Here is a 26,495-nt window from a genome sequence, read left to right as displayed (position 1 = left end):
CTCTCCCACTCTAACCTCTTTTTTTTTTTCTTCCCCTCCCCCATGGGCTCCTGTTAAGTTTCTCAGGATGCACACAAGAGTGAAAACATATGGTATCTGTCCTTCTCTGTATGGCTTACTTCACTTAGCATAACACTCTCCAGTTCCATCCATGTTGCTACAAAGGGCCATATTTCATTCTTTCTCACTGCCACGTGGTACTCCATTGTGTATATAAACCACAATTTCTTTATCCATTCATCAGTTGATGGACATCTAGGTTCTTTTCATAATTTGGCTATTGTTGAGAGTGCTGCTATAAACATTGGGGTACAAGTGCCCCTATGCATCAGTACTCCTGTATCCCTTGGATAAATTCCTAGCAGTGCTATTGCTGGGTCATAGGGTAGGTCTATTTTTAATTTTTTGAGGAACCTCCACACTGTTTTCCAGAGCAGCTGCACCAGTTTGCATTCCCACTAACAGTGCAAGAGGGTTCCCGTTTCTTCACATCCTCTCCAGCATCTATAGTCTCCTGATTTGTTCATTTTGGCCACTCTGACTGGCGTGAGGTGATATCTGAGTGTGGTTTTGATTTGTATTTCCCTGATGAGGAGCGACGTTGAGCATCTTTTCATGTGCCTGTTGGCCATCCGGGTGTCTTCTTTAGAGAAGTGTCTATTCATGTTTTCTGCCCATTTCTTCACTGGATTATTTGTTTTTCGGGTGTGGAGTTTGGTGAGCTCTTTATAGATTTTGGATACTAGCCCTTTGTCCGATATGTCATTTGCAAATATCTTTTCCCATTCCATTGGTTGCCTTTTATGTTGTTGATTGTTTCCTTTGCTGTGCAGAAGCTTTGTATCTTCATGAGGTAAGACTAATCAATTTTAAATGTAATAATAAGAATGCAAAGGTGGCTCTTAGGATATCGTATATTTACAATATGTAACAAACCCTTATTTTATACGGGTAAATCTACGATCAGTGGGAAAATGACTAAATGGGCGCATTAAATTGATTTTTAGGAAAATAAGGAACCTCAAGAGGACATCAAAACACTACTAAAAACCACTGTATCTGAAATTAGACTTACATACATACATAATCCTATTTATTTATAAAAATTACATCAAGATGATCATAAAAGTAACTCTCACAGAGGAAAAAAGAAAAGTTGAGCCCATCACTTATTCTGTGCCCTCAAGGCCTGAACTTTTCTGGTCCATGTGCGGGACTCCTCTTTTCTTAGGTATAGTATCTGGCTGTAAGAATCACGAAGAGCCCAAGGTTAAGCTAGTTTATGGATGTTTTATTACACACAAATGTTAACACTGTAAAGTACTTACTCTAATGTGGTTTTTCCCAAGCCTTTCCCAGAGTCTGTCAGTTTTGGGGTTCACTGGGACAACCACATGGTGCACAGTATCCGGGACAGAATCTTCTCCTTTTAAATCAACCCACGTGGGAAAATGCATTATCTTCTCAGACAGCTTCTTTACGTCAAAAGAGTGCAAAGTAGCAGAGCAAACAATCACCTAGGGAAACAAAAAAATCAAAATTTAGCTAAACTGTTCTAATTACAATTCCACCTAACGTGAGGCCCAAAGTATGTCAACCTGGCATCTAAGCAACAACTGGTGGCATGACTCTGGGCAGGTCGGTCTCAGAGCCGCAGCCCCTCACCCCTGCGTAAACCACGTCTCTATTCCACAAGGCCCGACAAAAACTAGGTAAGATGAGAAGGTGTTTGAAGATCTAAAATCCTAAATTACCGTGTGTCCCCTTCCCTCCCCTTGAAGCCTCTACACCTCTCAAATTCTTCCTAGGAAAGAAGGGTGAGAAAAGCAAGAGTAACATCTTAAGAAATAATTACAAAGGAAACCGCTGTTTTTCAACAGCTCCAGATATTTTCCCCTCAGAGAGGAAGCAGTACTCAGTCTGGAATATAAACTCTAATGCTCTGTAGGAAAAACCAACTAAGAATGTTTTCCTTATCATCCTCAGCGACCTAATTTCCTCAAGTTCTCTTCCTTCATTTCTACGGGCAGCTTTTAAGACTCTTTCTTTGTGTGTGCTATGTAATCAGGTAACAAAGAAAATGTTTTCTACAGTAGTTAACTTAATCAGAAGACACTAAGACAAGATGTAAATGCAAAAGAAAATAGGGGTGCCTGGGTGGCTCAGTCGGTTAAGCGTCCGACTTCGGCTCAGGTCATGCTCTCGCGGTTCGTGAGTTTAAGCCCCGCGTCAGGCTCTGTGCTGACAGCTCGGAGCCTGGAGCCTGTTTCAGATGCTGTGTCTCCCTCTCTCTCTCTGACCCTCCCCCATTCATGCTTTGTCTCTATCTGTCTCAAAAATAAATAAACGTTAAAAAAAAAAAAATTTAAAACAAATTTCAAAAACATTTGCAAACAAATGCTTGAAAATGTTTTGAAAACAAAAAGCATTAACACATAACAACTGTCTACATGTATTTTAGGATATATCAGTCATTTCATACCTGAAGTCTTTTCCCATCAGAGGTAATCTGAGGAATCTGACTGTGAATCCTATTTATAAAATCAGAGTAACCTTGAGAAAGAAGTCCATCCTGAAGGAGAAGGAAAGAAAGCATAATTTTTAAATCAACACCTAGATCTTTCTTTTGTAAATCAAGTGTAGAAAGATAATGGAAACAAATTCATAAGCATACATATCCCCACCATATTACCAAAATGATTATTTTCTAACGGATAAAGACAAATTATAAATTCAGCTTTAAATTCCATGTAACTAAAATATGAAAAAGCTGACAATAAACAACCCAAAATCTATACTCTAATGTTCTAGAATGAATATGAGAGTTAATGGCTCCTACCACATGTCCTTAAACACAGGATTTTAATTTGAAAAAATGAAAACAAAAATCATCTCAGTGTTATAAAACTACTCAATCCATTTTGAAAATACTTTAGAAGTCTGTCAAGACATTAATATCCTTACAGTTCACATTTGGCAACTGTAACATAAAGAAATAATTGTACTGTGTAATTTATGTACCAACAAAGATCACTATTTGGAGTAAAAAAACAAATCTACATATCTAGTAACAAGAGTAGTTAAACAAACCATGAAGTATCCACGTAACAGAGCACTAGTCAGCCTTTAAAACCTATTTACAAGTAAGGATGTGAAATACATATAATACTACATTTAAAAAAAAAAAAAAAGATTTCCCAGATCCTACACAGCTTGATTTACTATATAAAATAATATTAACATGAATACAAGAAGTGGATGAAAATATGCCAAACTGGTAACAATGATTATTTCTACATGTTGGGATCATGAATGAACTGTATTTTTCCATCATTCTACATATTTTTACCTCCAAACACATAAGCAAACTTTTTTTTTTTTTTTTTTTTAAAGCATGACTATAGTCCAACATACAGCTTCATCCAGGACCAGGAATCTAACTTGGGATAAGTTCAGCTTCCCAGTTGACACCAAATCATCTAGTCTTCCTGGGGTGCCAACGACTATATCTACCTGAAAAATATCAAAAGAAGAACCCAGTGAAAACCGAAGCACTATTATCATCACCATAAAACAGCAACCAATAACGGTCTACTTACCATGAAAACATGCATACTGAAGCAGTGACAGCTCCAAATTCAGAGAAAAGGAGCTATAGATAATGCCCTATTACCAAACCTGTATTTGGCGTGAAATTAACGTGAAGATTTGAGTAGCTGATTTTGACATCCTTAACTGATATAGCCTAATACATAAAATAATATATATATAATCTAACATATAAAATAATTTATAAAACTACAGTCTAATATATAAAATACATAAATATTTTCCAAGTGAAAACCAGATGAATCTTATGGGAACTCAAATCAAACCAGGACTCGATTCCCAGCTCTGCCGTTAGCCAGCTGGATGACCTCAACTTACTTAATTAATCTCTTCTCATTTCAATTTTCTCATTTTTGGAATCTGCTTTGCAACATGGCTGTGACAACTGAGAGATGAGATACAGAAGGCACTCGATGCCCAGTTTGTGTGCCAGGTGCTCAATAAATGCAGTTATAATTAATAACGATGATGCTCTGACTACCCAGGAACACAATCATGATGACTCCTTGTCAAGTGCTTATAATGAACAGGCACAGTGCTAATGTTTTACAAGTACTGTATCATCTCATGACCACTACAGAAAACAATACTATCTTTATTCCTATTTTTAAATGAGGAAACTGAAGTTTAGAATACTGAAGTCATGAGAATTTAAATGATACAGCTCCAAAGTACCCAAACTAAATTTCAAAATCAAAGTCCAAACCTGAGTAAAGGTCTAAGTCAAATAAGAACAAGTTTTACTTAACTTTTTATTATAAAAATTTTCAAGTATACACACAGGGAACAGAATAATAAGTCCCCATATCAGTACAAATAACAAACATTTTCCATTCACACACACGTCTTTTAATCAAGCTCAAAGGTAAAGTGATCAGGAACATGGACTTTGAAGTAAGGTCTACCAGTGAGGCATAAGCTCTTGGGCAAGTGACTTCATATTTACTATCAGCCCTCTTCCTAGTCTGTAACCATGGAGAAGAGCATCATTTCAGAAGGCTACCATGGGAACTGAATAAGACAATGTAGGTAAGCATTTAGCTGGGCTTGGTCCAGTTCTAGAAAGCAGTCAATAAAGGTAAACTGTTTTAAAGTGTATATATAGATCTATGTGTGAGCACAAATATTACATCAAACCATTCAATTAGACAACTCAAAACTTCTACTAGATTAATCGGCATGAAAACTCACTCCTATTCTTCATTTGTTTTCTCCACTGTAGACTAAAAACATAATTTTCTCGTAACAAATTTATCACCGGAGTCTCATTACTTCAACATCTCACAGACACTTGAAGAAGCAGAATCCTGTGTTGGCTTTTAATTTGAACCAACAGAAGGCATTTACAGTCCCATGAAAAATAAAACAGACATTTCTGAAGCGATTGTTTCATCGGTACTGATAACAATAAGCAAATTTCAATTCAATGTAGAGAATATTGCCTGAAAATCTGAAGATAAAGGCCTGTTTAAGTGTGTTAAGAACAACCATGTGCCAAGCACCGTGACATGGGCTGTACAGGGCAATGAACAAAATATCACTCTGATTCTGGATGTAACATCTCTTTACTATAGGACTCCAACCCACATGTGAATTTCCTCTCTTCTCTATTTCAGTAGCAAAAAACTCACTTTACATGAAATATAGACACTAGGTCTCACAGGTTTAAAGAAAAAAGTCAGTTAAGTTGGAAATATTTACATAACTTGTGTAAGAGCTCCAACCACTCCCCTAGGCCTCAACTGCACAGGCTGCATTACTGTGCAACTCTAAAATATTTTTTAAATTACACAGTTCTACTCTCTTACTCCAAAGCTGACTTCTGGTCCAGCGTAAGATACATCACAGGACTAGAGCTGAGCCACAGGATGATGGGAGATGGAACAAGGAGAGAATACAGGTGGAAAGAAGAGCAGAGAGAGAACATACGAGATCCGCTAAGTAGAATGGAAGCAAATCTGGTCAAGAAAGCTACAGAATAACACTGCCTTTACCTCTGCCATTGGATTTAGCCAGTACCAAATGTTAGATGACTGACAAATCATATAGAATTCCCTAAAAGCTCTGCAGCTGGAAAACAGGAGTTAAGAAGCTTAGTAACTTACAGGGAAAATGGATTGGGGTTTGAGAAACCAAGAATAGGAATGAACATATTAAATCTCTCTCTCTCTTTTTTAATTTATTCATTTATTTTTCAGAGAGAGAGACAGAGTACGAGCAACGGAGGGGCAGAGAAAGAGGGAGACACAGAATCTGAAGCTGAGCTGTCGACACAGAGCCCGACGCGGGGCTCGAACCCACAAACCGTGAGATCATGACCTGAGCCGAAGTCGGATGCTTAACCCACTGAGCCACCCAGGCACCCTGAACATATTAAATCTCTTACAATCCCTAAAAAATATAACACAGCAAATAAAAACCTATCAAAGCAATATTACTATCTTAGACCAGTATTAACAGGTATAGCAATGGGATTCTTTGCTTTTAATATATCATACCAGGTCAAATCCAAACCAGTTGGCATAAAATTTCATTTGATAGAGACACCAATGGGCCTGGAGGAAGCAGACACATTTCCTCACTGTGACTCAGTATCAGGAGGTTTAGATTAAATGATAAAATATTTAGGGAAGGAAATGGAAGAGAAATTTGAAAGGAGCAAGTTATTTCATACACATGAAATATTTTATGAAGTCCTATCTATATCTGGCTTCACAGAATTGATGAGCACAGTTAAGAATATCCCAAGCTTCTTCCCCCATAATGAGGATCACTGTCTTAGCTTTGTCCTTTGTAACCGCCTGCCTGAGCAGTCTGTGAGACTCCCCCCACCCTTATCTAACTTCTCTCCCTCCTTCTGGAGCCACATTGTATCGTTCTTCATCCTTCCTTTGGGTCCCTGCGACAACTTTAACATTCTCTGCAATCCAGCTGATCTCCATTTCTACCCTTAACTCTACTTTCTTCTTTCTCCATTATCCCCAAAAGAAAGGACTCTTAATTCGTGAGAAAGCAAGAAGAAAATCCTCAAGTGCTCAAAAGGTAAATGAAAAAAACCAAACATCCTGTATGCTGATTTTGCGTGAGGGGTGCAAAGAAACTGCTGTACACTCTTATGAAAAGAAAAGACACCCCCCCCCACAAGGTGCTTCCGAATACATACTTGACCTTGTTCTAATTTCAGCCTCACTTGATTTTTCCTGAAGCACAACAGAACTACACTGCGAAAATGACAACCCATCATGCCACCTCTTAGAAATTAAAAGTACAACTTACCCCATTATCCAAAACAGAGAGCTGATCTCGTGCTGCAACACCTCCAATTATCAGAAGCTCCCTGAAATAAATACCATCATGATAATGAAGAAAAAGATTAAAGCGCTTTACTGTTTGACTTGTATTGTTTGACTCATACATTACTAGTAGGAAAGTAAAACAGGGGTGTCACTTGAGAACACAGCTGGACGGCTCCTGAAAACATCAAACGTGAGGCTACTATGTGATCCAGAAATTCCACTCCTACGTACAGATCCGGGAGAAATAAAACAACGTCCACACAAAAACCTGTATACTAATGTTCACAGCACAGTAGCCAAAAAGTGGTAACAACCCAAATGTCCATCAGCCAACAAATGAATAAACAAAAATGTGGCACATGCATCTAATGGGATACTTTGGGGCAATAAAAAAGAACTAAGCACTGATACATGCTGCATCGTGAACAAATCCTGAAAACATTACGCTAAGTGAGAAAAGCCGGTCAGAAATGAGCACATACCATCCAATTCCATTCATATAAAATGTCCAAAAAAGGCAAATCTATAGTCAGAAAATGAACCAGGGGTTGCCCAGGGATGGGAAGGTTATGAGGACATGGAATGGCTGTCAATGGGTACAGTGCTTCTTTTGAGTGTCATGAAAGGTTTAAAAATTGGTTTTGGTGACAGCTGCACATCTCTGTGAATAGAATAAAAACTAAAAGCAATCTGTACACTTTAAGCAATGGATTGTATATGTGAATTAGATCTCACTAAAGCTATTTGCAAAAAGACAGTGTTTTTTGTTTAAATATTAACTAACTTTTGAGAGAGAGAGAGAGAGAGCATATATGCACACACACAAGTGTGGGCCTGGGGCAGGGGCAGAGAGAGAGGGAGAGAGAATCCCACGCAGGTTCCACATCCTCAGCACAGGGCCCGAAATGGGGCTAGAGCACACGAACCGTGAGATCATGACCTGAGCCGAAATCAAGAGTTGGGTGCTCAACTGATTGAGCCACCCAGGTGCCCCACAACTGTCTTTTTACAAAGCAGACAAAATTACTTTCTGATGCAGCCAGATAACTTTCAATCAGAAGTATCGACCATCTTTATTTTATTCTTATTTGATCAATCTTTTAAAAAAGACTAGAAAACATTAAGGAAATAAATGACAGGGTCTCTGTTCTGCAGGATGAAATTTGTTAAAGTTGTCAAGAATAAGGCTTACCTCAAGACATACCAAGTGAAATTTAGAAGATGATGAGAGGGTAAAACTGATTACTATGCTTGGAAACACTTGGAAACTTGGGATAAGAGTAAATATAACCCACCTAAATACAGGATGATAGCTCATGTAACCAACAGGGATACCATTTGTCAGATTGCCTGTGCCCTAACAGAAGGAGACGTGATAGTTTGTGCAGCTCATGTTCACAAACTCCCAAAGCATGGTGTGAAGGCTGGCCTGAGAAATTAAGCATACTGTACCGGCCCGCTGCTGGCCTGCAGGCTTGTCAACAGGTTTGACATGGACAAGATCTACGAAGGCCAAGTGGAGGTGACAGAGATGAACACAATGTGGAAAGCATTGATGCTCAACACGGTGCCTTCGCCTGCTATCTGGATAAAGGGCTTGCCAGAAATACTACTGGAGATAAAGCTCTGGGGGCCCCCAAGGGAGCTGTGGATGGAGGCTTGTCTATTCCTCACAGTACCAAACGATTCCCTGATTATGATTCAGAGAGCAAGGAATTCAGTGCAGAAGGACATGAGAAGCACATCATAGGTCAGAACATGGCAGACTGTATGTGTTACTAGTGGAAGAAGATGAAGATACTTATGAGAAGCAATTTTCTGAACACCGAAGAACAATATAACTCCAGATATGATGGAGGAGATGTGTAAGAAAGCTCACAGTGCTACCCAAGAGAATCCAATCTATGAGAAGAAGCCTAAGAAAGTTAAAAAGAGATGTCTCTTGCCTGGAACAAAGATCAGGTAGCTCAGAAGAAGCAAGCTTCCTTAAGAGCTCAGGAGAGGGCTGCTGAGAGCCAATAAACCAAAACCACAATTTGCTACGAAGATTTTTCAGGTAAAGACAGTAATAAACTTATTCCCTAAACAGCTAAAAAAAAAAAAAAAAGCAAGTAGGTGACCTTAACAGAGTCTTATAATTCTATGGCTGATTAAAGATTGGCTTTATGGTTTCCTATCTGCAACTTGAGTAATTCAGGCAGTAAAAACAAACAACACAAAGAGACTTCTAGCCTATGAACGTGCATGACCTTGGCATATTCCCTAACCTACTACATTAGAGCCATTATGTTCCTAAGTCTGATAACACCAGATGCCAGAAGGTCTCTAAAAGGATCACCCAGAGGAGCTGCCATTCTTCCTCAAGAAAACAAAAAAGTTCTAATTCCTCTTCCCTGGAAATCCTGACTCCGTGCATTCAGGAGAGGACCAACAAATCTATCCGTATCGTTAAATAAGGCCCCAAAGTTCCCAGGTTTGGAAACTATGGTCCTAGATGCATCATTTCATCTCCTACAATGCTTGACTCTTATCCATAATCCCAATCAGATATATTGATCCCTATAAATTTAGCAGAAGATACCCACACACACACACCAATCTATGCTGGTGTGCAGAGCACTGTAGGCTTGAGGAATATAAAAGAACAGCCCCTGCCTTAAGCAGTGTAAAACTAGCAAGCGAGGATGAGCAACACCGTGCATATTTAAGACAAGGACCGCTAGCACATGACCGTGTGTAAGGGTGAAGGCAAGGCTTACAGTCAGTGGCATCTAAGGAAGGAGAAAGGACTGGGCTGGTACGATTCGGTTAGTTTCACAGACGGGAACTTGAGCCGGGTTTTCAAGGAAGCCTCGTTTACACAGAACACTAATGAGTATTCTCACAATTTTACCATCTTAATAAACAAACTGATTTTACCAGTCATCTTCCCTTCCAGTCCTTGTCCATAGGCATGTTAACCTTTACACCTAATTGTAGCACAAAAATCAATTCACAATAGCATTTTACTTCTTCCAAAAGCACTCTCTTACAAATTCCAAGTCCCTTACACGAAGCAGGTACCCTGGTTGTGTCCCCCGACCTCATCCCTAAGGCATTTTACCCAACTTGTTCTGCTGTTTCTCTCCCCTTCACACCATCCCCACATTCCCACACTTAATTCCGGGAATGCAAAAACTTTCTCATTATGCTCCTGACACCAAGCTGTCTTGGAAGGAAGCGCCTTCTGCCTGGAGAGGGAGCGGTCCGAGGGCCCGAATGGATAGTTCTCATCCCCGGGAGACAGGCTGGACTCAGCCGCCCCAAGCTGTTTACCAACATGCCAGAAATAGTGATACACCTTCTATGCAAATGAAGTGACGCATCCTAGCACCGAATGAAACGTTCCCTTAAAAAAGTGTGTAGGGCACCTGGGTGGCTCAGCCAGTTAAGCGTCCAACTCTGGATTTCAGCTCAGGTCATGATCCCAGGGATGTGGGAGGGAGCCCCACATCAGGCTCTGCACTGAGCATGGAGCCTACTGGAGATTTTCTCTCTTTCTCTCTCCCTCTCTCTCTGCCCACTCTCTCTCTCAAAATATATAAACATTTTTTAAAATTTAATTTTTATTCTGATATTGTTTTGCAAACCATGACACTTCATGGAAGAGCAAAATCTCAATCTACTTTTTTTTTTTTAATGTTTATTTATTTATTTTTGAGAGAGAGAGACACAGAGCACGAGCAGGGGAGGAGCAGAGAGAGAAGGGAGACACAGAATCTGAAACAGGCTCCAGGCTCCGAGCTGTCAGCACAGAGCCCAACGTGGGGCTCAAACTCACAAACCGTGAGATCGTGACCTGAGCCGAAGCTGGACACTCGATGCTCAACTGACTGAGCCACCCAGGCACCCCCAATTTACTTTCTATTGAACTTATCAAACAGGAGTTTTATATAAAAAATAATTGCTGGGAATGCAAGCTGGTGCAGCCACTCTGGAAAACAGCATGGAGGTTCCTCAAAAAACTAAAAATAGAACTACCCTAAGACCCAGCAACTGCACTACTAGGCATTTACCCAAGGGATACAGGTGTGCTGTTTCGAAGGGGTACATGCACCCCCATGTATACAGCAGCACTATCAACAACAGCCAAAGTATGGAAAGAGTCCAAATGTCCGTCAATGGACGAATGGATAAAGAAGATGTGGTATGTATACATATATATATATATATATATATATACATATACACATATATACATAAGCTTGTATATGAACAAGTATGTATATACATATATATGTATGTGTATATATATATATATGTATATACATACATACATATACACATATGTATATGTATGTATATACACATGCATATATATGTATGTTATGTATATATATATAAACTTATATACATAAACTTATGTATATATGTACATATATATTATGGGGTATTACTCGGCAATCAAAAAGAATGAAATCTTGCCATTTACAACTACGTGGATGGAACTGGAGGGTATTATGCTAAGCAAAATTAGTCAGAGAAAGGCAAATATCATGACTTCACTCATATGAGGACTTAAAGATACAAAACAGATGAACATAAGGGAAGGGAAGCAAAAATAACATAAAAAAAGGGAGGGGGATAGAACATAAGAGACTCTTAAACACAGAGAACAGAGGGTTACTGGAGGTGGGAGGGGGGATGGGTAAATGGGTAAGGGGCACTGAGAAATCTACTCCTGAAATCATTGTTGCACTATATGCTAACTAATTTGGATGTAAATTTAAAAAAATAAAAAAATAAGACAAGTTAAAAAAAAACAAAAACAATGAAATAACATGGGATGCTAAATAACCACACGCTCAGGATTAGAAATAAAATGTAATACTCGGGATGTTCATAAAATTTTAGGGATGAATGAAAATTAAACATTTTGAGCATGGAGAAATGGTCCAGTATTATTTGCCTAATGTTTATATAGTATGTAAACATACTAGAAGAAACTTACAAAACTAAATGGTGTACATTCAGAACATTATTTTGTGTAATAAAAATGTTCAAAGAGAAAAAAATAATTGCTACTATGTATCAAAGTTAAATCGTTACACACTCCCACCTGTGCATTCAAATGCATACTGAATTTCTACCTCACTTTTTTTTTTCTATCTCACTCTTCTTCCAAAATACCTCAAACCTAAAAACAACAGGCATGTGAGCGCAAAAGGAAGCTTTACCTTAATTTAGGATTATCAATATATTTCTTAAACTGCTTGACGTTATTCAAAGTTTGTTCAGCTAACTCTCGGGAGGGCTCGACGATGAGAGCTTTCGGAGCATTGGGGAGAAACTTTGTTTGTGCCACCTGCGCATTACCTTAAGAAAACAGAAACGATTGGAACACGTTCAAATCACACCTCAATACTTTTACTTGTAAAGCACCAGCGCAAATATTCCAATATCGGAATTTTCAATAACTGTCGAAAAGTATAGGAGGTGGTCATAAAACAAAATAAAGCTAAGATTCCTAAAATGAACTATGGCTTCTTTAAATTTACCTGCAATAGATGCAATTGATTATATATTTTGTGATAAAGTAAACAAGCTATGAAATGTATTTACTTTAAATAATACAGTGGGTAAGAGCACGAGCTCTGGGCTCGAACTGCTTGGGTTTAAATTCAGTTCTCCCACTTGCTGTGTGTGACCTTGGGCAAGTTACGTCAAGTCCCTGCTCCTCGAGGTCTTTGTACGGTGGGAAGAGTGCCACCTTACAGGGTAGTGAACACCGATCCATGTAAAGCACTTGACACGGTGCCCATGGCACTGAATACACACAAGTTCAGAGACACTAGACATCATCATCATGATCAGGTTCCCCAAAAGGCCTACGCTGACACTGAGTACTCAAGAGTTTATGAATTGGGTTTTGAAACTGGATTTTACTGACGTGGTACGTAAAGATGTGTGACTAAACCAGCAAAGGGAGCATACGGAACTCACTACGAGAAGCCTCCTTACTGGAGTTTTTGCCAGTACCCCATTCCTGAAATTGCTACCCTCTCAGGGGCAATACCTGTGTGCTGTGATTTGACAACATAACCATCCGCTGCCTTGGAAAGAGCAACAAAACCATCTTTTGGTGGAAACTTAAATTCTTCTTCACCGAAGTTAAATTTTAGTTCAGCATTCTAGTATTGAAAAAGAAAAGGAAAATTCTTAACCTACTAGCACACTAACTAATACAAGATAGTGAAGATCAGAGTAGCTTAGAATCATAGCAACATTTTTCTAATTACCTTCAAAACACAAGCAGGAAAGAGGGCTTGGTTCTTCATATGTGGTGGTATTTCAAATGCCAGACCAAGGTCTTTTCCTTAAAAAGAGAGAGAAACCGAAACTATCAGAAAAGAACCTCCCCACACTCGCACCATCACCACTATCAACCGAACTGCATTCATGCTTTTGTGTCCTGTTCCCATGGATAAATTGTCCTGCCCAATGCCAGACCTTTCACTTTTTTACTTTACTCCTAGAAGTGCCCTTTCTGCCCCCTACATTTCTAAACATTCCCTACCTACTGGATCACTTCCATTAGACGCTTCAACCAGACTTTCCATGGCATACAAGCACGCTGCAATAGCTCCCATATTAAAACACAGACAACCTCCTTGAATCCACATCTTCCTCCATTCACCTTCTATTTTCTTTCTCTTCTGTAGCAAAACTCCCTGATCTCCATTTTCACCATGTCACTTCATTTCATCTCATTTTCTATTCGAGTGATTCCCCATCAGGCTCCCCCAACTCACCCATCATGCTCACTAAAAGAGGTCCTTCTCAAGCTCATCAGTGATACCTTCTTGCCAAACCCCGTGGCAAATCTCATCCGTCACCTTCCCAGGTTACACCCATCAGCAGCACTGGATACAATCTGACTATTCCCTCCTCCTTCAAATACTTTCCTCACCTGGACCGCAGGACCTCAACCACTCTTGCTTCTCCTGCTGGCTCTCCTCCTCATTCGCCTCTGCTGCATTCTCCTCCATCTGCCCACCTCTAACCAAAGGAACACCCCAGGCCTCAGATCTCTCCTATTCCTCATCTATTCTCCTTCCCTAAGGGATCTCATCCAGTCTTCCAGCTTTAAATTCATCATTAAGCCAATGTCTCCCAAAGATGTATCTCCAACCCTGACCTCCTGACTTACACACTTAACCAGTTACTTGGCTTTACCACTTAGATGTGTAGGAAGTACCTCCAATTTAATACACCCCAAATAGAAACCCCAGCATCCAGATGGCTCCCTATCTACTGCCACCACCCTCACCACTCTGTTTTTAACACAGAAGCCATAATGATATGGTTAAAGATGCCAATTCTCTACTCAAAACCAATCAGGCTTCCAATCTCACTCAGAAAGTTTGTATCATGGCCTATAAGGCCCTACCCTACATGGCCTGGCCTCACTACCTCAACTGACCTAACATTCTACCACCCCTCTCCACGCCCAGTGTTCTCCAGCCCCATTGGCCTCCTCGCTGTTATGCAAATACCTCAAGCACACTTTCCTCCCAAGACCTTTGCGTTTACCGTTCCCTCTGCTTGAAACACTTGGAAGATTTTTGCACAGCTCACCACCCGACTCGTTCGGATGGCTACTCAGCTGTCACCTTATCAGAGAAGGCTTTTCTGACAACCCTGTGAAAGTAGCACAGCCCTAGACTGCTATCACCCTCCATCCCCTTACCCTGCTTACAATCTCCTTCGGGGCAGTCGTTCCCACCTGGCACATTATGCCTCTGTCTCTCCCCACCGGTAGGTAAGCCCCACAAGACTAAACGTGTTTGTCTATTCCATCTTCTACTCATCTTTAGCACCTACCGGTGTGCCTGGCATACAGGAAATGCTCAGTAAGTATTGGTTCAAAGGTAAGACAGGGAGGGAGAAATGAAGAAGAGGGTAAGGGAATTGTAAGTTATAAATATTTGTTATCATGTATTTTCTCTAATAAGACAATCCACAGAAAGCTCACCATTTTTGGAGAACTTGACATGCCCTTTATCTATATCTAGGTAACATCCAATGGTATCATGCATAGTGAATTCCTAGAAAAGCACAAAGTCAAGTGCTGTTAACAGAAAGCAAAATCATAAAGTTACAAGTTCACATACAGCTACATCAAAAGTACACGTCAGTTCCTTAAAATAATTCCTTGAGGCCCTAATGTAGGTGTTTAAAACTGCTATCATTTCGGGTGCCTGACTGGCTCAGTCAGTGGAGTGTGCGACTCTTGATCTTGAGGTCGTGAGTTTGGGTCCCATGTTGGGGATAGAGATTACTTAAAAATAAAATCTTTAAAAACAAAACAAACAAAAATGCCTATTACAGCATATCATATGTAACAGCAGAGGCATCTTGACAGGCTTTTTAGAATCAACAGGATACTCAGGCTCATCCACATTAAAAACTACATTTAGATTCATGATTAGATTTTCATGATCAAAAACAAGAAATGAGAAGAACATAATGCATTCAAGTCAAAGCCAAAATCAAAGTGGATGAAAACAAAACAAAGTAGTATATTTGGAAAGGCTAATAAATGGCCACAGGGAAAAATATTTAGCTCATTTTGTAACATTTCTTCACTGAAGTCCAAATCTGAACTTTCTGTGGAAAACATTCAGAAAATCCACTTGAATCTGAGAGTCACTTTTATATCCTCAGTCATGTCACAAGTGATCAAGTAAGTACGCAAGAGAACTTAGTAATGCCACGATTAGGTCGAGAATACAACTTACCTCTCCATAATTATCAAACTGTTTATTATGGGATTTCTTTCCTGTTCCACCAAAGCCAAATCCAAACTTGTCAGTACCTAGATTTTAAAATATATGTTATTTATTGGTTAAGAGCAAACGTAAAACTAAACACTCCACCCATAAAAGAAGTTCACAGATCTACAATAACTTGAAGCATCTATGCTACACTGTGTGGTACATATTTATTCATACTGACTTTACTCTTTTTCTTAACTTTGTTCCTCCTCATTTTATACTATTACAGTATGTACTTCTGAACACTTCAAATCCTTTTGGAACACAGTGAGTATACATACATTTATTTCCAAGTTTCTAAAATATAAACTTTATACGGTTATGCTTATTTATTTTGCTCCCCACTGTAATAAATGTCAACAATCCACAAATATAAATCCGTAAATTCAGTTTATCTTAAAAATGCTTACCTAGGTCTAAGGAAGCCTGCATGGAAGACCAGCCAACCCTGCACAATCCTTGGTCATGACAGGATACTTCATAGTAGTGCTTTCCTGTAAGGGCAAATACTCCGAGATTTATACACACCTAGGATTCATTTGCCATGTAGCCACTTTCCCATTGTTTCTGAATTACAACTTGTATGTTCCAAATGAAGAACGGTCTTTTTGTAACATTAGAAATCTTCTCAGATCCTTACTTAAAGCTACAGAAAGCAAGCTCATGTATTAATACATTACTTCACAAGCTGAGACAAGTACAAATGCTATTTAAATACCTTTCGTCAACCCTTTAGTGGCTCTGCATCCGTGCCACTCCTTCACTTCTCTGCTTTGACAACAAAGACCATCTGACCCAATTGCTGGATTTGAGAAAAACACACAAAAAAATGTCAGTACAATTATATAAATTAAGCATTCAGCCTCATCAATAAAATAATTCTTTCACTTGTCGCAACGTTCCAGACGCTGAGACTTACCGATCCTGAGTAACAAGATCTTCCCTACGGGTAATCACCCTTATTCATCCCCTGGAAGGCCCTGGCCATGTGGCGGACTAGTTTCTCTACTGCTATCTACACTGTCATCTATTAACTCAGATGAGACTTTACTGCATCAAGTCTGGAAAGGAGTCACCACGGCACCTAATCTCACTCACACCGAGAACTCAGCTGCATCACCAACACAAATGTGTTCAGACAACCCTTGTCTAGAGTCTTTTAAAGAAATGGACACTACGAGGTGATGCAGCACTCACTATCAATACCTATTGCTCTGACTTTACGCTTAAATTAGAGCTTGAGCAAATACGACACTAAAAGGAAGACGGCAACTATCTCTGGCTCGTTCCCCAATCCACGGATCCAGAAACGGCAGAGAAAGCAGGGAAAAGCACAAATAAATAAACCTGCGGTTGTAATTTGCTAATATTAGGACCCTACTAAACGATGCTCTGTATTATACCTCATGGGCAGTCACAGTGCTTGTTAGCGCTTACTGGCTCTAAGTAAAACATACAGTCTTCGATCGTCCTGGAAAGAAACTGTAACTTCTGTCCCGGCTCAGGCTTACGACCCCAGTTCCCTACCTGAACGTACAACAAACCCTCAAGAAAAGCATCTCATCACACATTTTACTTCACTCATCAGAAATTAAATTATTTATTCAAAGTATAAATTCTTATTCGTATGGGTACTACGTTTCATAAAACTTTGAACTCTTTTAAAAAGTTATCTAAGCAATGGCAAATCCTTAAAATTTCTACATTTAAAATTCTTTACGCATGCATACAGGTAGAAACTTTATACAAACTAGAAGTCACGTGGTGGAGAGCGGCAGTTTACACGTTCTGTGGGTCTGTCTGGGGCGTGATTACTCTCACTCCCTCTACTTCTTTGTATCCTGCTTCGGTTCTCACCCACGCCTGGCGAAAATTCTTCAAGTCAACACTATAGTTCTGCCTCATTCTCTATAAAGGCCACACGATGGTCCTCGGATACACCCTAATCTTTGTTAACCAATCTCTGGGCAGTAATGGCATTCATCCTCTTGTCAGTTTTTACCATTTACAAGTGACGCCACATCTAACAGCTCTGTGTGTATATCCTCACATACGGGCACTCATACTACAACGGGCTAGACCTTCCAGAAGTATACACATATTTTTAACTAGCAATGCCAAACTGCTTTCCAGAAAGGCAGTAATTTGATAGGCTGGCTATCACTCTGTTCGACTGCTGCCAATCAAATGGGTATAAAACGATACCTCACTGCAACTTTAATTTCCACTTACCTGCTATCTGTAAACATTGTCTCTGAACGACTGTTGTCATTTGGATCTGCTCTCGTGGGCACTGCTGATTCACATCCTTCAGCCACTTTTTTTTACGGGTTATCTTTCTTACCAAACAGGTAACCTGTTATCTACATGAGACCCCTTGCCATTTTATACGGTTTCTGCATCCGTCATCAACACTGCAAGTGTTCTTTCTGCACTTTTTTGTTTTTGTCTACTGACATTCTTCTGTGGTATCTCTTACACATATGTCTTTAAATATTAAACAAATACACCTCTATCTTTTTGCAATTTCCAAGTTTCCTATTTGGGTCAGGAAAAAATCTATCCACTTACCAAAAGCAGATCCTCTATCATATGGGTTCATTTGCCATTTGTTGAGCACTAAAAATAAGTTACAAACATATGAAATTGAAAACTCTCTAAAAAACAAGCCAAATATTTTATATTTTACATACCTTAATTCCTCTAGATTTAATATGGCTTTATACATTATTCGGAACGTACAAGTAAAAGCTCTGCTGTTTTTATTCAAGGCAAAATTGAAAGTGAAAACTGAAACAGGTCAAAGGCAATAATCACGGGCCTTCTGGGCTAAAACCTTTTCTCCTCACTTCCTTCACTGCACTTTGTAGTAGAAGGCACTGATCCCTGTAAGAACTATGAAGGCACTGATAAATGAATTTTGGTAACTAAACAACCTGATTACAATCATAATGGAAATAAATGACCAACATATCAAGATCTAGTTAAGCATCACTATCATTTTTAAAAGAAAAGTTCTTTATTTTAATTAAGTCAATATCACATTCAAAAGTCACAATTTTTTTTTTCCTCTTCCCTTGCATGGGATCAGCATTTTCCTTTTCTAAAACACCTTAATAGTCTATGGATAACCAACGAATTGTAATAGCTAGAGAACCCTACATGTTTTCAGGCCCAGTTTCCTGACCAATGTAGAAATCTTTCCTAGATTACTTGTGGTCAAATGATATCTATCGTCTGCTTAAACACTCTGATGGAGAAGTAACTTCCCCTGAGGCTCTCTCTTTCTTTGTGGGCTCAACCGAGTTAATTAGTAAGTATTTACACAGAAATCTTCATTAGGTTATTTCTAATTAGTCCTGCTCCTTTCTAGAACAATTATTTTCTCTCCAGATCCCTTCAATGATTTCAATGATTTAACAATTATCCCAACACTTTTTTTTTACTTATTTCTCTATGTTTACACATCTAGTTTCTTGATCTCCCAGTTTAAGGTGTCAAGACCCGACTAGGCTCCCATGCTGATAGGGCAGCGCCTGCTTGGGAGTCTCTCTCCCCCTCTCACTCTGCCTCTCCCCAACTCGCACGCTTTCTCTCTAAATAAATAAATAAATATTTTAAATCAATAAATATCTAATTTGTTTATTTCTCACAGGCCATGATATTCAAAACTACTACCATTCTGGTTATCCTCCTTTGGAAGCATGCTCCTGTATCACCATCTCTCAAAAATGATGGTTTACTGTTGTTACAAGTTCTGAAACTACTTTCAAGTAGGCCAACAGTCTAAAGACTTCATATCCATTACCTCCCAATTCCTCTACAAATGAGTTCATTCTACGAACTATGCAACGTTGTATCTTTAAATTACTGAGAAGAAAAATGTTGATATACCCAGTTCACGCCACTTAAGCCTGCAATTTTGCCACAATTCTGTTTTGTATCATGAAACAAATAGGACTTAAAACATAAAATTTTTTTAAATAAAAATTTAAAATTTAAATTTAAAATTTAAAATAAATTTTGTCAAAGTATTAACAAAACCATAAATTATTCAAGGTAGAATGGAATTCAGAACCATTTAACAAAAGCGACACAATTTACAGATGAGGAAATTGATGTAAGATTGTTCATGGCACAGATAGGACCCGAAATCCTAATAAAAGACCAGTCTCCAAGTAAATGGGACTAAAACTGAGTTTAAAATTTACACTTCACATTTTAACTTCCTGGACCCCTTTCTTATCTTAAAGGGAAAATGCATGCCTCTTTTCCCTGTGGAAGGCAATACTTCCCACCATCATGGATTTTTACTCCAGCAATTTTTTAATAAAATCCTTAATACCTTTGTAAAATATTGCACCAACGTATCTTTAATATTAGACATAAGGGTATTATTCTCTCAAAGAGAGCACTACTAGTATTTTAGGAGACAATCTTTTTTTTTTTTTTTTAATTTTTTTTTTTTTCAACATTTATTTATTTTTGGGACAGAGAGAGACAGAGCATGAACGGGAGAGGGGCAGAGAGAGAGGGAGACACAGAATCGGAAACAGGCTCCAGGCTCTGAGCCATCAGCCCAGAGCCCGACGCGGGGCTCGAACTCACAGACCGCGAGATCGTGACCTGGCTGAAGTCGGACGCTCAACCGACTGCGCCACCCAGGCGCCCCGACAATCTTTTTTTTAATGTTTATTTTTCAGGGAGACAGAGACACCAAGTGAGCGAGCGTGGGGGAGGGGCAGAGAGAGAGGGAGACACAGAATCTGAAGCAGATTCCAGGCTCTGAGCTATCAGCACAGAGCCTGACGCAGGGCGCGAACCCACGAACCAGGACATGAGCCAAAGTCTGAGGCTTAACCGACTGAGCCACCCAGGCGCCCCTAGGAGGGACAATCTTTCACTGTTTATGCTGTAAATGACATTCAGTATCCCTGGTTTCCAAGGCACCAAATGCCATTACCGAGCCTCCCCTCAGATATCGGCAATAAAAATGCACACTCTGACCTCCCATCTGTCAATGCCAAGAATGAGAATTACTATTTTTATGCAAAAGGTAAATATTACTATGCAAAAATTACCTGAAGCACCGGTTTTAATTGTTGTTTTTCCTTTTTTGCCTTCCTGTTGGTCTTTCAGAGTTTCATAAACTATCTGGATAACTGGAATACTGAAAGCCTATCAAAGAAGCAATTGTTCTCTACATTAGTATTCAGATATTAATGACAGTTTGACAACAGACATTACAGAAGCTATGCATGCACATTCAATAATTACATATTCCAGACTGCTACTCTAATTTCATTTGTCCAAACCCAAAACATGAGCAAGGTAATAAGAGAGTTGATTAAATGAAGGCAATAGGAGACAGCTGATAGCCCAAAACAATACACAAAGGGGACCTGCATAATGAGCCTAAACTAAAGCAGGAAACTACTTTCCAGGCTGACACACTACTTCTCTGGTCCAGGCCAACAGGAGAGCAACCCCTACTGTCAGCCTGTTTATTATAGAGCCATTGCACTAAAATTCAGAAATAAGTATAAATACAGAAGATACTACAACTCTTTATACAAGACCAGTTTAAAACTGTACTATTCTTAAAGGTATACTCTTGTAGATCCTATTTCAGAATTAGCTGGCAACAAGAATATCACCCTCGGTGGCAATCAATTCCTTACATTTTTTTTTTTTTTTTTAATTTTTTTTTTTCAACGTTTATTTATTTTTGGGACAGAGAGAGACAGAGCATGAACGGGGGAGGGGCAGAGAGAGAGGGAGACACAGAATTGGAAACAGGCTCCAGGCTCTGAGCCATCAGCCCAGAGCCCGACGCGGGGCTCGAACTCACGGACCGCGAGATCGTGACCTGGCTGAAGTCGGACGCTTAACCGACTGCGCCACCCAGGCGCCCCTATTCCTTACATTTTTTTAAGTGTTTTTTCATTTTTGAGAGACAGCGTGAGCGTGGGGGAGGGGCACAGAGAGGGAGACAGCATCCCAAGCAGGCCGGAACTCATGACTTGTGCCAAAGTCACAAGCCCAACCGACTGAGCCACCCAGGTGCCCCTCAATTCCTTACATTTTGGAAAAGGTTGTTTTATTAAATACTTCAAAGCAGAAACTACTGTTCAAACTTACTTTAAAAATTAACTCTTACAGGGGCGCCTGGGTGGCTCAGTCTTGATTTCGGCTCAGGTCATTATCTCACAGTCGTGAGAGCCACATGGAGTGTGGAGCCTGCTTGAGATTCTCTCTCCCTCTCTCTCTGCCCCTCCCCTGCTCTTGTGCATGTGAGCTCGCACTCTCTCTCTCAAAATAAATAAATAAACTTAAAAAAAAAAAAAAACTCTTACAAAGTAAATCAATTTAAGTTCATTACTTACACCAGTTTTTCCACTTCCTGTTTCTGCAGCCTAAATGGAAAAAAAAAGTTGATTTTATCATTTAAGTTGCCAATTAGAACAGCCAAATTAACATGATACTACGTAGAAATCTTTAAGACTTGACTAGCTGCCTTTATTGTCACAGTGCCTCCACATGACTCAGGCTTCTGCAGTCAACTCTATTGCCAATCTTGTCACTTCTCTCCCATCGCTCAAGAATCTGCTCTCCCGTTCTTTTCCCACCGCCACCATTCAAATCCAAGCCCTCATCATTCTATCCTAGATCATTACAGAAGTATCCTACCAGTATCTAAACTCTGAGCTATACTACAAGCTGCTACCAAAGCAGTCTTCATAAACGCGGTTACAACTACGTAACACATCCCCACTTAAAAATGCCCAATGAGCCCCACTGCCAACAAATATCAATTCTTTAACATGATACTTGAGAAAGAGCCCAAATAATTTGACCCACTATGTACTTCCCATCTTACCTCAGTTTACACACCCCGCCCCCAACACACACATTTTATGCTACCATCTAATTGAATTACTCAGGGGTCAACTCCTGCATCCTCCTGCTCGCTGCTTTTGTTGATACGCTCTCTACGTATAAGGTTTTCTCTTTCAGCTTTCCTTTGTCCAAAATCTACTTACCCCAAGTAGAGCCTCTTGTACAACACTTACCTGTGTACCTGTCTTACTGTGCCACAGGGTTTCAGCTTCTCAAGAGTAAAGAGCATATCTAATCCACCTTTGTGTTCCCTACAACTTCTACCTCAGTACTTTGAATACGGTATGAATAAAAGTAATTTGGTGAAAGTATCATTTTTAAGCCTGGGGAGCTCTTAAAGTGGTCACAAACAGTCCCAGAACTGTGTGTCCTCAACCCAGAAAGACCTCACCAAATGTAAACATACCATAAGGACATCACCGCCTCCTAGGATCAGTGGAATAGATTCAGCCTGGATATCAGTTGGGAGCCTGAAAGAATCATATTTCGAAGAATTTTCGTTAGTAAAAAAGCTAAATAAGTCATGCTAAACTATAAATCTAAAAGAGAATTTTATTTGGTAAACAGTACCCATCTTTTCCAACTAAAAATATATCAGAGTATAAAAGGGAAGCTTTCTAGAGAGTAAGAGAATCCTAAGAAAAACTGAATCTTACTTACCAACTAGACTCGAAAATTTTTGATAGAATCTCTAGCAACTCCTTAAATTACTGAACATTGTTGTCACAGGTGCATTTAAGTTTTATGTACTTACAGCCAATCCATCTCCTCTACAGCTTGAGCAATCTCAGGCATAACACCCATCTCTGAAAACAAAAATGAATTGTAAGAAATTGAGCACACTAAATTGAAATCATACTGCTCTTAAAAGGACTGTTCAGAGAACAGGGAAAAGGCTTTGAAGCACAGCTGTTCTTCAGCACTTCCTGCGTACGGCACCATTAAAAGAGTATAGTTTTGGAGAAAGACTTGAGTTCACGAATAAACTCTCACTTACTAGCAATGTGACCTTGGCAAGCTCTACAGCTTGCAAAGCTATACACCTATTTTCTCCACATAAAATCAGACTGATAGTATCTGCGTTGTAGAGCTATAGAAGATTGTAGATGAAAATATGTGATACATGGTCGTCACTCGATACACAGTAGCCACCAGTCCTTCCTTCCTAGGGCTAATGAAGAAAAATCTACCAGACTTGGAGAGAAGGTTCTATCTTGACCAATATCTTGGTTGTTTCATCTAGAAATAATGTGGAAGTTATGCACCTTCACTATTTGAGAACCATGTGATTAGCCTCAGCGACCTGAGAAAAGTGAATGGACAAGTGGAGAGAGAGGCCCACGCTTATTGGCAGCTGGGATCAAACTCCGACTAACTGAAAAGGGAGGGGCCAGTTGTGAAAAGTTGGATACTTAGAAATCACAGCTGAAGAACTACTGTTCTTAATTGTTCTCATATTTAAATAATTCACTTTGAAGCCAGTCCTAAATGAATAGATTGGGTTATTTCTGATTGAATTTTGTCATTTCTCAAATGAACTGTAGTAGCTGGCACACACGGAGTAGTTAGTTGGATTGTGTAAACCTCCCTTCCAAATAAGTGATTTTTAAGTCTCCATTTACAAAAATGCAGCTTTTATTACTATTACAAAAACATATATTCTTTTTTTTTTTTTTAAATTTTTTTTTCAACGTTTTTTATTTATTTTTGGGACAGAGAGAGACAGAGCATGAACGGGGGAGGGGCAGAGAGAGAGGGAGACACAGAATCGGAAACAGGCTCCAGGCTCTGAGCCATCAGCCCAGAGCCGGACGCGGGGCTCGAACTCACGGACCTTGAGATCGTGACCTGGCTGAAGTCGGACGCTTAACCGACTGCGCCACCCAGGCGCCCCGAAAAAACATATATTCTTATGAAAAATTTAATAATACTCAAACATTCCTAAACCCCAGGGATAACCAATTTGAATTTTTTTTTTAATTTTTAAGGGAACTTTTTTATTTCTTATAATTGTAAAATGGCATAAATCTATAAATTGAATATATCCAGTGCGAAAACTGCTTTTTCTTTGCATTAGGTGAGAAGAATCACCCTAGCAAGTAACACAACAAAACAGGTAGAACACTAAAATTTTAGTACATAGTAAACTAGTTCATATAAGTACTAATGACATGGGAAAGTAGGAAAATCGTTTCCAAAAAAGGTTCTCCTACCTCTAAATCTCCCCAGGAAAATCCACAAATCAAAAAAGAAATCAAGATCTAAAGCTGTATATCCAAGCAGACCTTCCTAAGAATTGTTCCCATTAGGGTCTAGCTGTATTCTCTCTAAAATGCAAACTGCTAGAAAAAAGGAGACAGTCTTAAATACGCTGCACTGAGTATACTGCAAGCTGAGGCTGCTGGTGAAATTGTTACACAAGTAGTAACCAGAGACTGCTTTCAGCAAGTTCCAAACTTTCTTTTTTTTTTTTTTTTTTAGCTTATCTACTTTTTGAGAGAGAGAGAGCAAGAGGGAGCAGGGGAGGGGCAGAGGGAGTGAGGGGGAGAATCCCAGGCAGGCCCCACACCGTCAGCACAGAGCAGGATAAGGAGGCTCAAACTCATCAACCCTGAGATCATGACCTGGGCCGGGTAACCCCAGACAACTTCTTGTTTCATTCTGGTCATGTTCTCTGCATGTTTGCTTTGAAACCATGTTTTCTATAAATGTAACACTTAAATATTTAAGGGAAGAATAGGAATATTCATGTTCTGTAATCCTACTTGTCTTCATTTCATATCACACACTCTTCTAGTCCTTCACCCTAACATCACTGAAATTTGCACATGACTCCCAAAGAAGTGAACCTAATAAAATGACAATCTGAAACTGCTCTGCGCACCTTGGCGCTAACATCTTATTCTAGGAGAGTTGGGCGAAGAAAAACTGCTACCAGTCTAAGTACATTTCCCCTTGCCTCCTATTATAAGATGCAACTAAAACAAATCAAAAATCGCGTCTCGTGACTAAAGGCGTGGAATTCCTAATCTTCTTGTAGGTGTAAGCCGAAGAAAGTACAGTACTGTGTTATATCTGAAGTCATCTTCATAGGTTAAGTGCATTAAAAGACAGTAGGCCTCACTTGATACGTATATGGCTGCATAAATTCGCCACCTTTGGTATACATAAGGCTTACGGCAGCTTCGTAAAACTGGATGTAAAAAGGAAGACAGAGAAGACGGGAAAGCGACAACTTTGGGGTTAGATCAGCCACCTCAAATCACTGTTTGCAATAAAGGAGGGCATCGTACCGCGAACTAAGAACAAATGAGTTTCCAAAATGTATGCTGGGCTGGTGTGTGCGAATATGCTTCAACATAGAACGTTAATGTTGCTACAGCACCGTTCGGCAACAAATAATGATCAGAGGTGTGCCTGCGACTTTTCGTTTTAGGAAGGTCTGAAAAGACTGGACAGCGGCAGGACGGGCATTTCCGACTGACCCTTCCCCACGCCCCGCTGCTTCTCGGCCTGGCCAGGCCCGGAACCGGCGCGGGCAGAAGAGGGCTCCCGAGCGCCACTGCCACGTACGACAGGCCGGAGGCCTAGCGCTACGCCGCCGCGTCGTTTTCGCTGCCGCGGGTGCCCGGGCAGGCCGGCCGACGGCGGGGGAGAAAGGCGAGAGGGTGCAGGGGGAGGCCCGGCGGGCAGCACCTGCAGAGAAAGGCACTCGCCAACACCGAGGCGGAGGCCGCCACTGGTCCCCCCGCAGTTCGGAGACCGCTGCGGACAGCTCCCTCCCGGAGCGCGCCGCACTTGTCCCCACCGCCCCCACCGCCCCCACCACCCCCACCGCCCCAGTGGCTTCCCGCCCGCTTGCCGGCGCCGCGGC

At 40.1% G+C, this 26,495-nt stretch overlaps 1 protein-coding gene and 1 pseudogene across 1 annotated transcript in view; one reads left to right on the top strand and one right to left on the bottom strand.

Moving 5' to 3' along the window:
* DDX1 (DEAD-box helicase 1) overlaps window positions 1–26,495 on the bottom strand; it is a 37,377-nt gene that overhangs the window by 10,726 nt on the left and 156 nt on the right. The window contains exons 2-17 of the mRNA XM_025927402.2: window positions 23,376–23,427; window positions 23,028–23,091; window positions 22,108–22,137; window positions 20,803–20,899; window positions 18,293–18,340; window positions 16,440–16,523; window positions 16,132–16,215; window positions 15,686–15,762; window positions 14,920–14,992; window positions 13,184–13,260; window positions 12,961–13,075; window positions 12,122–12,260; window positions 6,886–6,946; window positions 3,415–3,513; window positions 2,483–2,572; window positions 1,329–1,517 (exon numbers count right to left, since the gene is read on the bottom strand). Of these exons, the coding sequence (XP_025783187.1) occupies window positions 1,329–1,517; window positions 2,483–2,572; window positions 3,415–3,513; window positions 6,886–6,946; window positions 12,122–12,260; window positions 12,961–13,075; window positions 13,184–13,260; window positions 14,920–14,992; window positions 15,686–15,762; window positions 16,132–16,215; window positions 16,440–16,523; window positions 18,293–18,340; window positions 20,803–20,899; window positions 22,108–22,137; window positions 23,028–23,091; window positions 23,376–23,427 (1,379 nt within the window). The remainder of the gene's footprint in view (window positions 1–1,328; window positions 1,518–2,482; window positions 2,573–3,414; window positions 3,514–6,885; window positions 6,947–12,121; window positions 12,261–12,960; window positions 13,076–13,183; window positions 13,261–14,919; window positions 14,993–15,685; window positions 15,763–16,131; window positions 16,216–16,439; window positions 16,524–18,292; window positions 18,341–20,802; window positions 20,900–22,107; window positions 22,138–23,027; window positions 23,092–23,375; window positions 23,428–26,495) is intronic.
* Window positions 8,051–8,942, top strand: LOC147582248 (large ribosomal subunit protein uL18 pseudogene; annotated as a pseudogene).

The sequence above is a fragment of the Puma concolor genome, chromosome A3 (genome assembly GCF_028749965.1).
Source record: "Puma concolor isolate L17-30 chromosome A3, mPumCon1.1.hap2, whole genome shotgun sequence".
Classification (NCBI taxonomy): Eukaryota; Metazoa; Chordata; class Mammalia; order Carnivora; family Felidae; genus Puma; species Puma concolor.
Note: the sequence above shows the minus strand (reverse complement) of the source record. Positions and strands in the feature narration are given on the sequence as shown.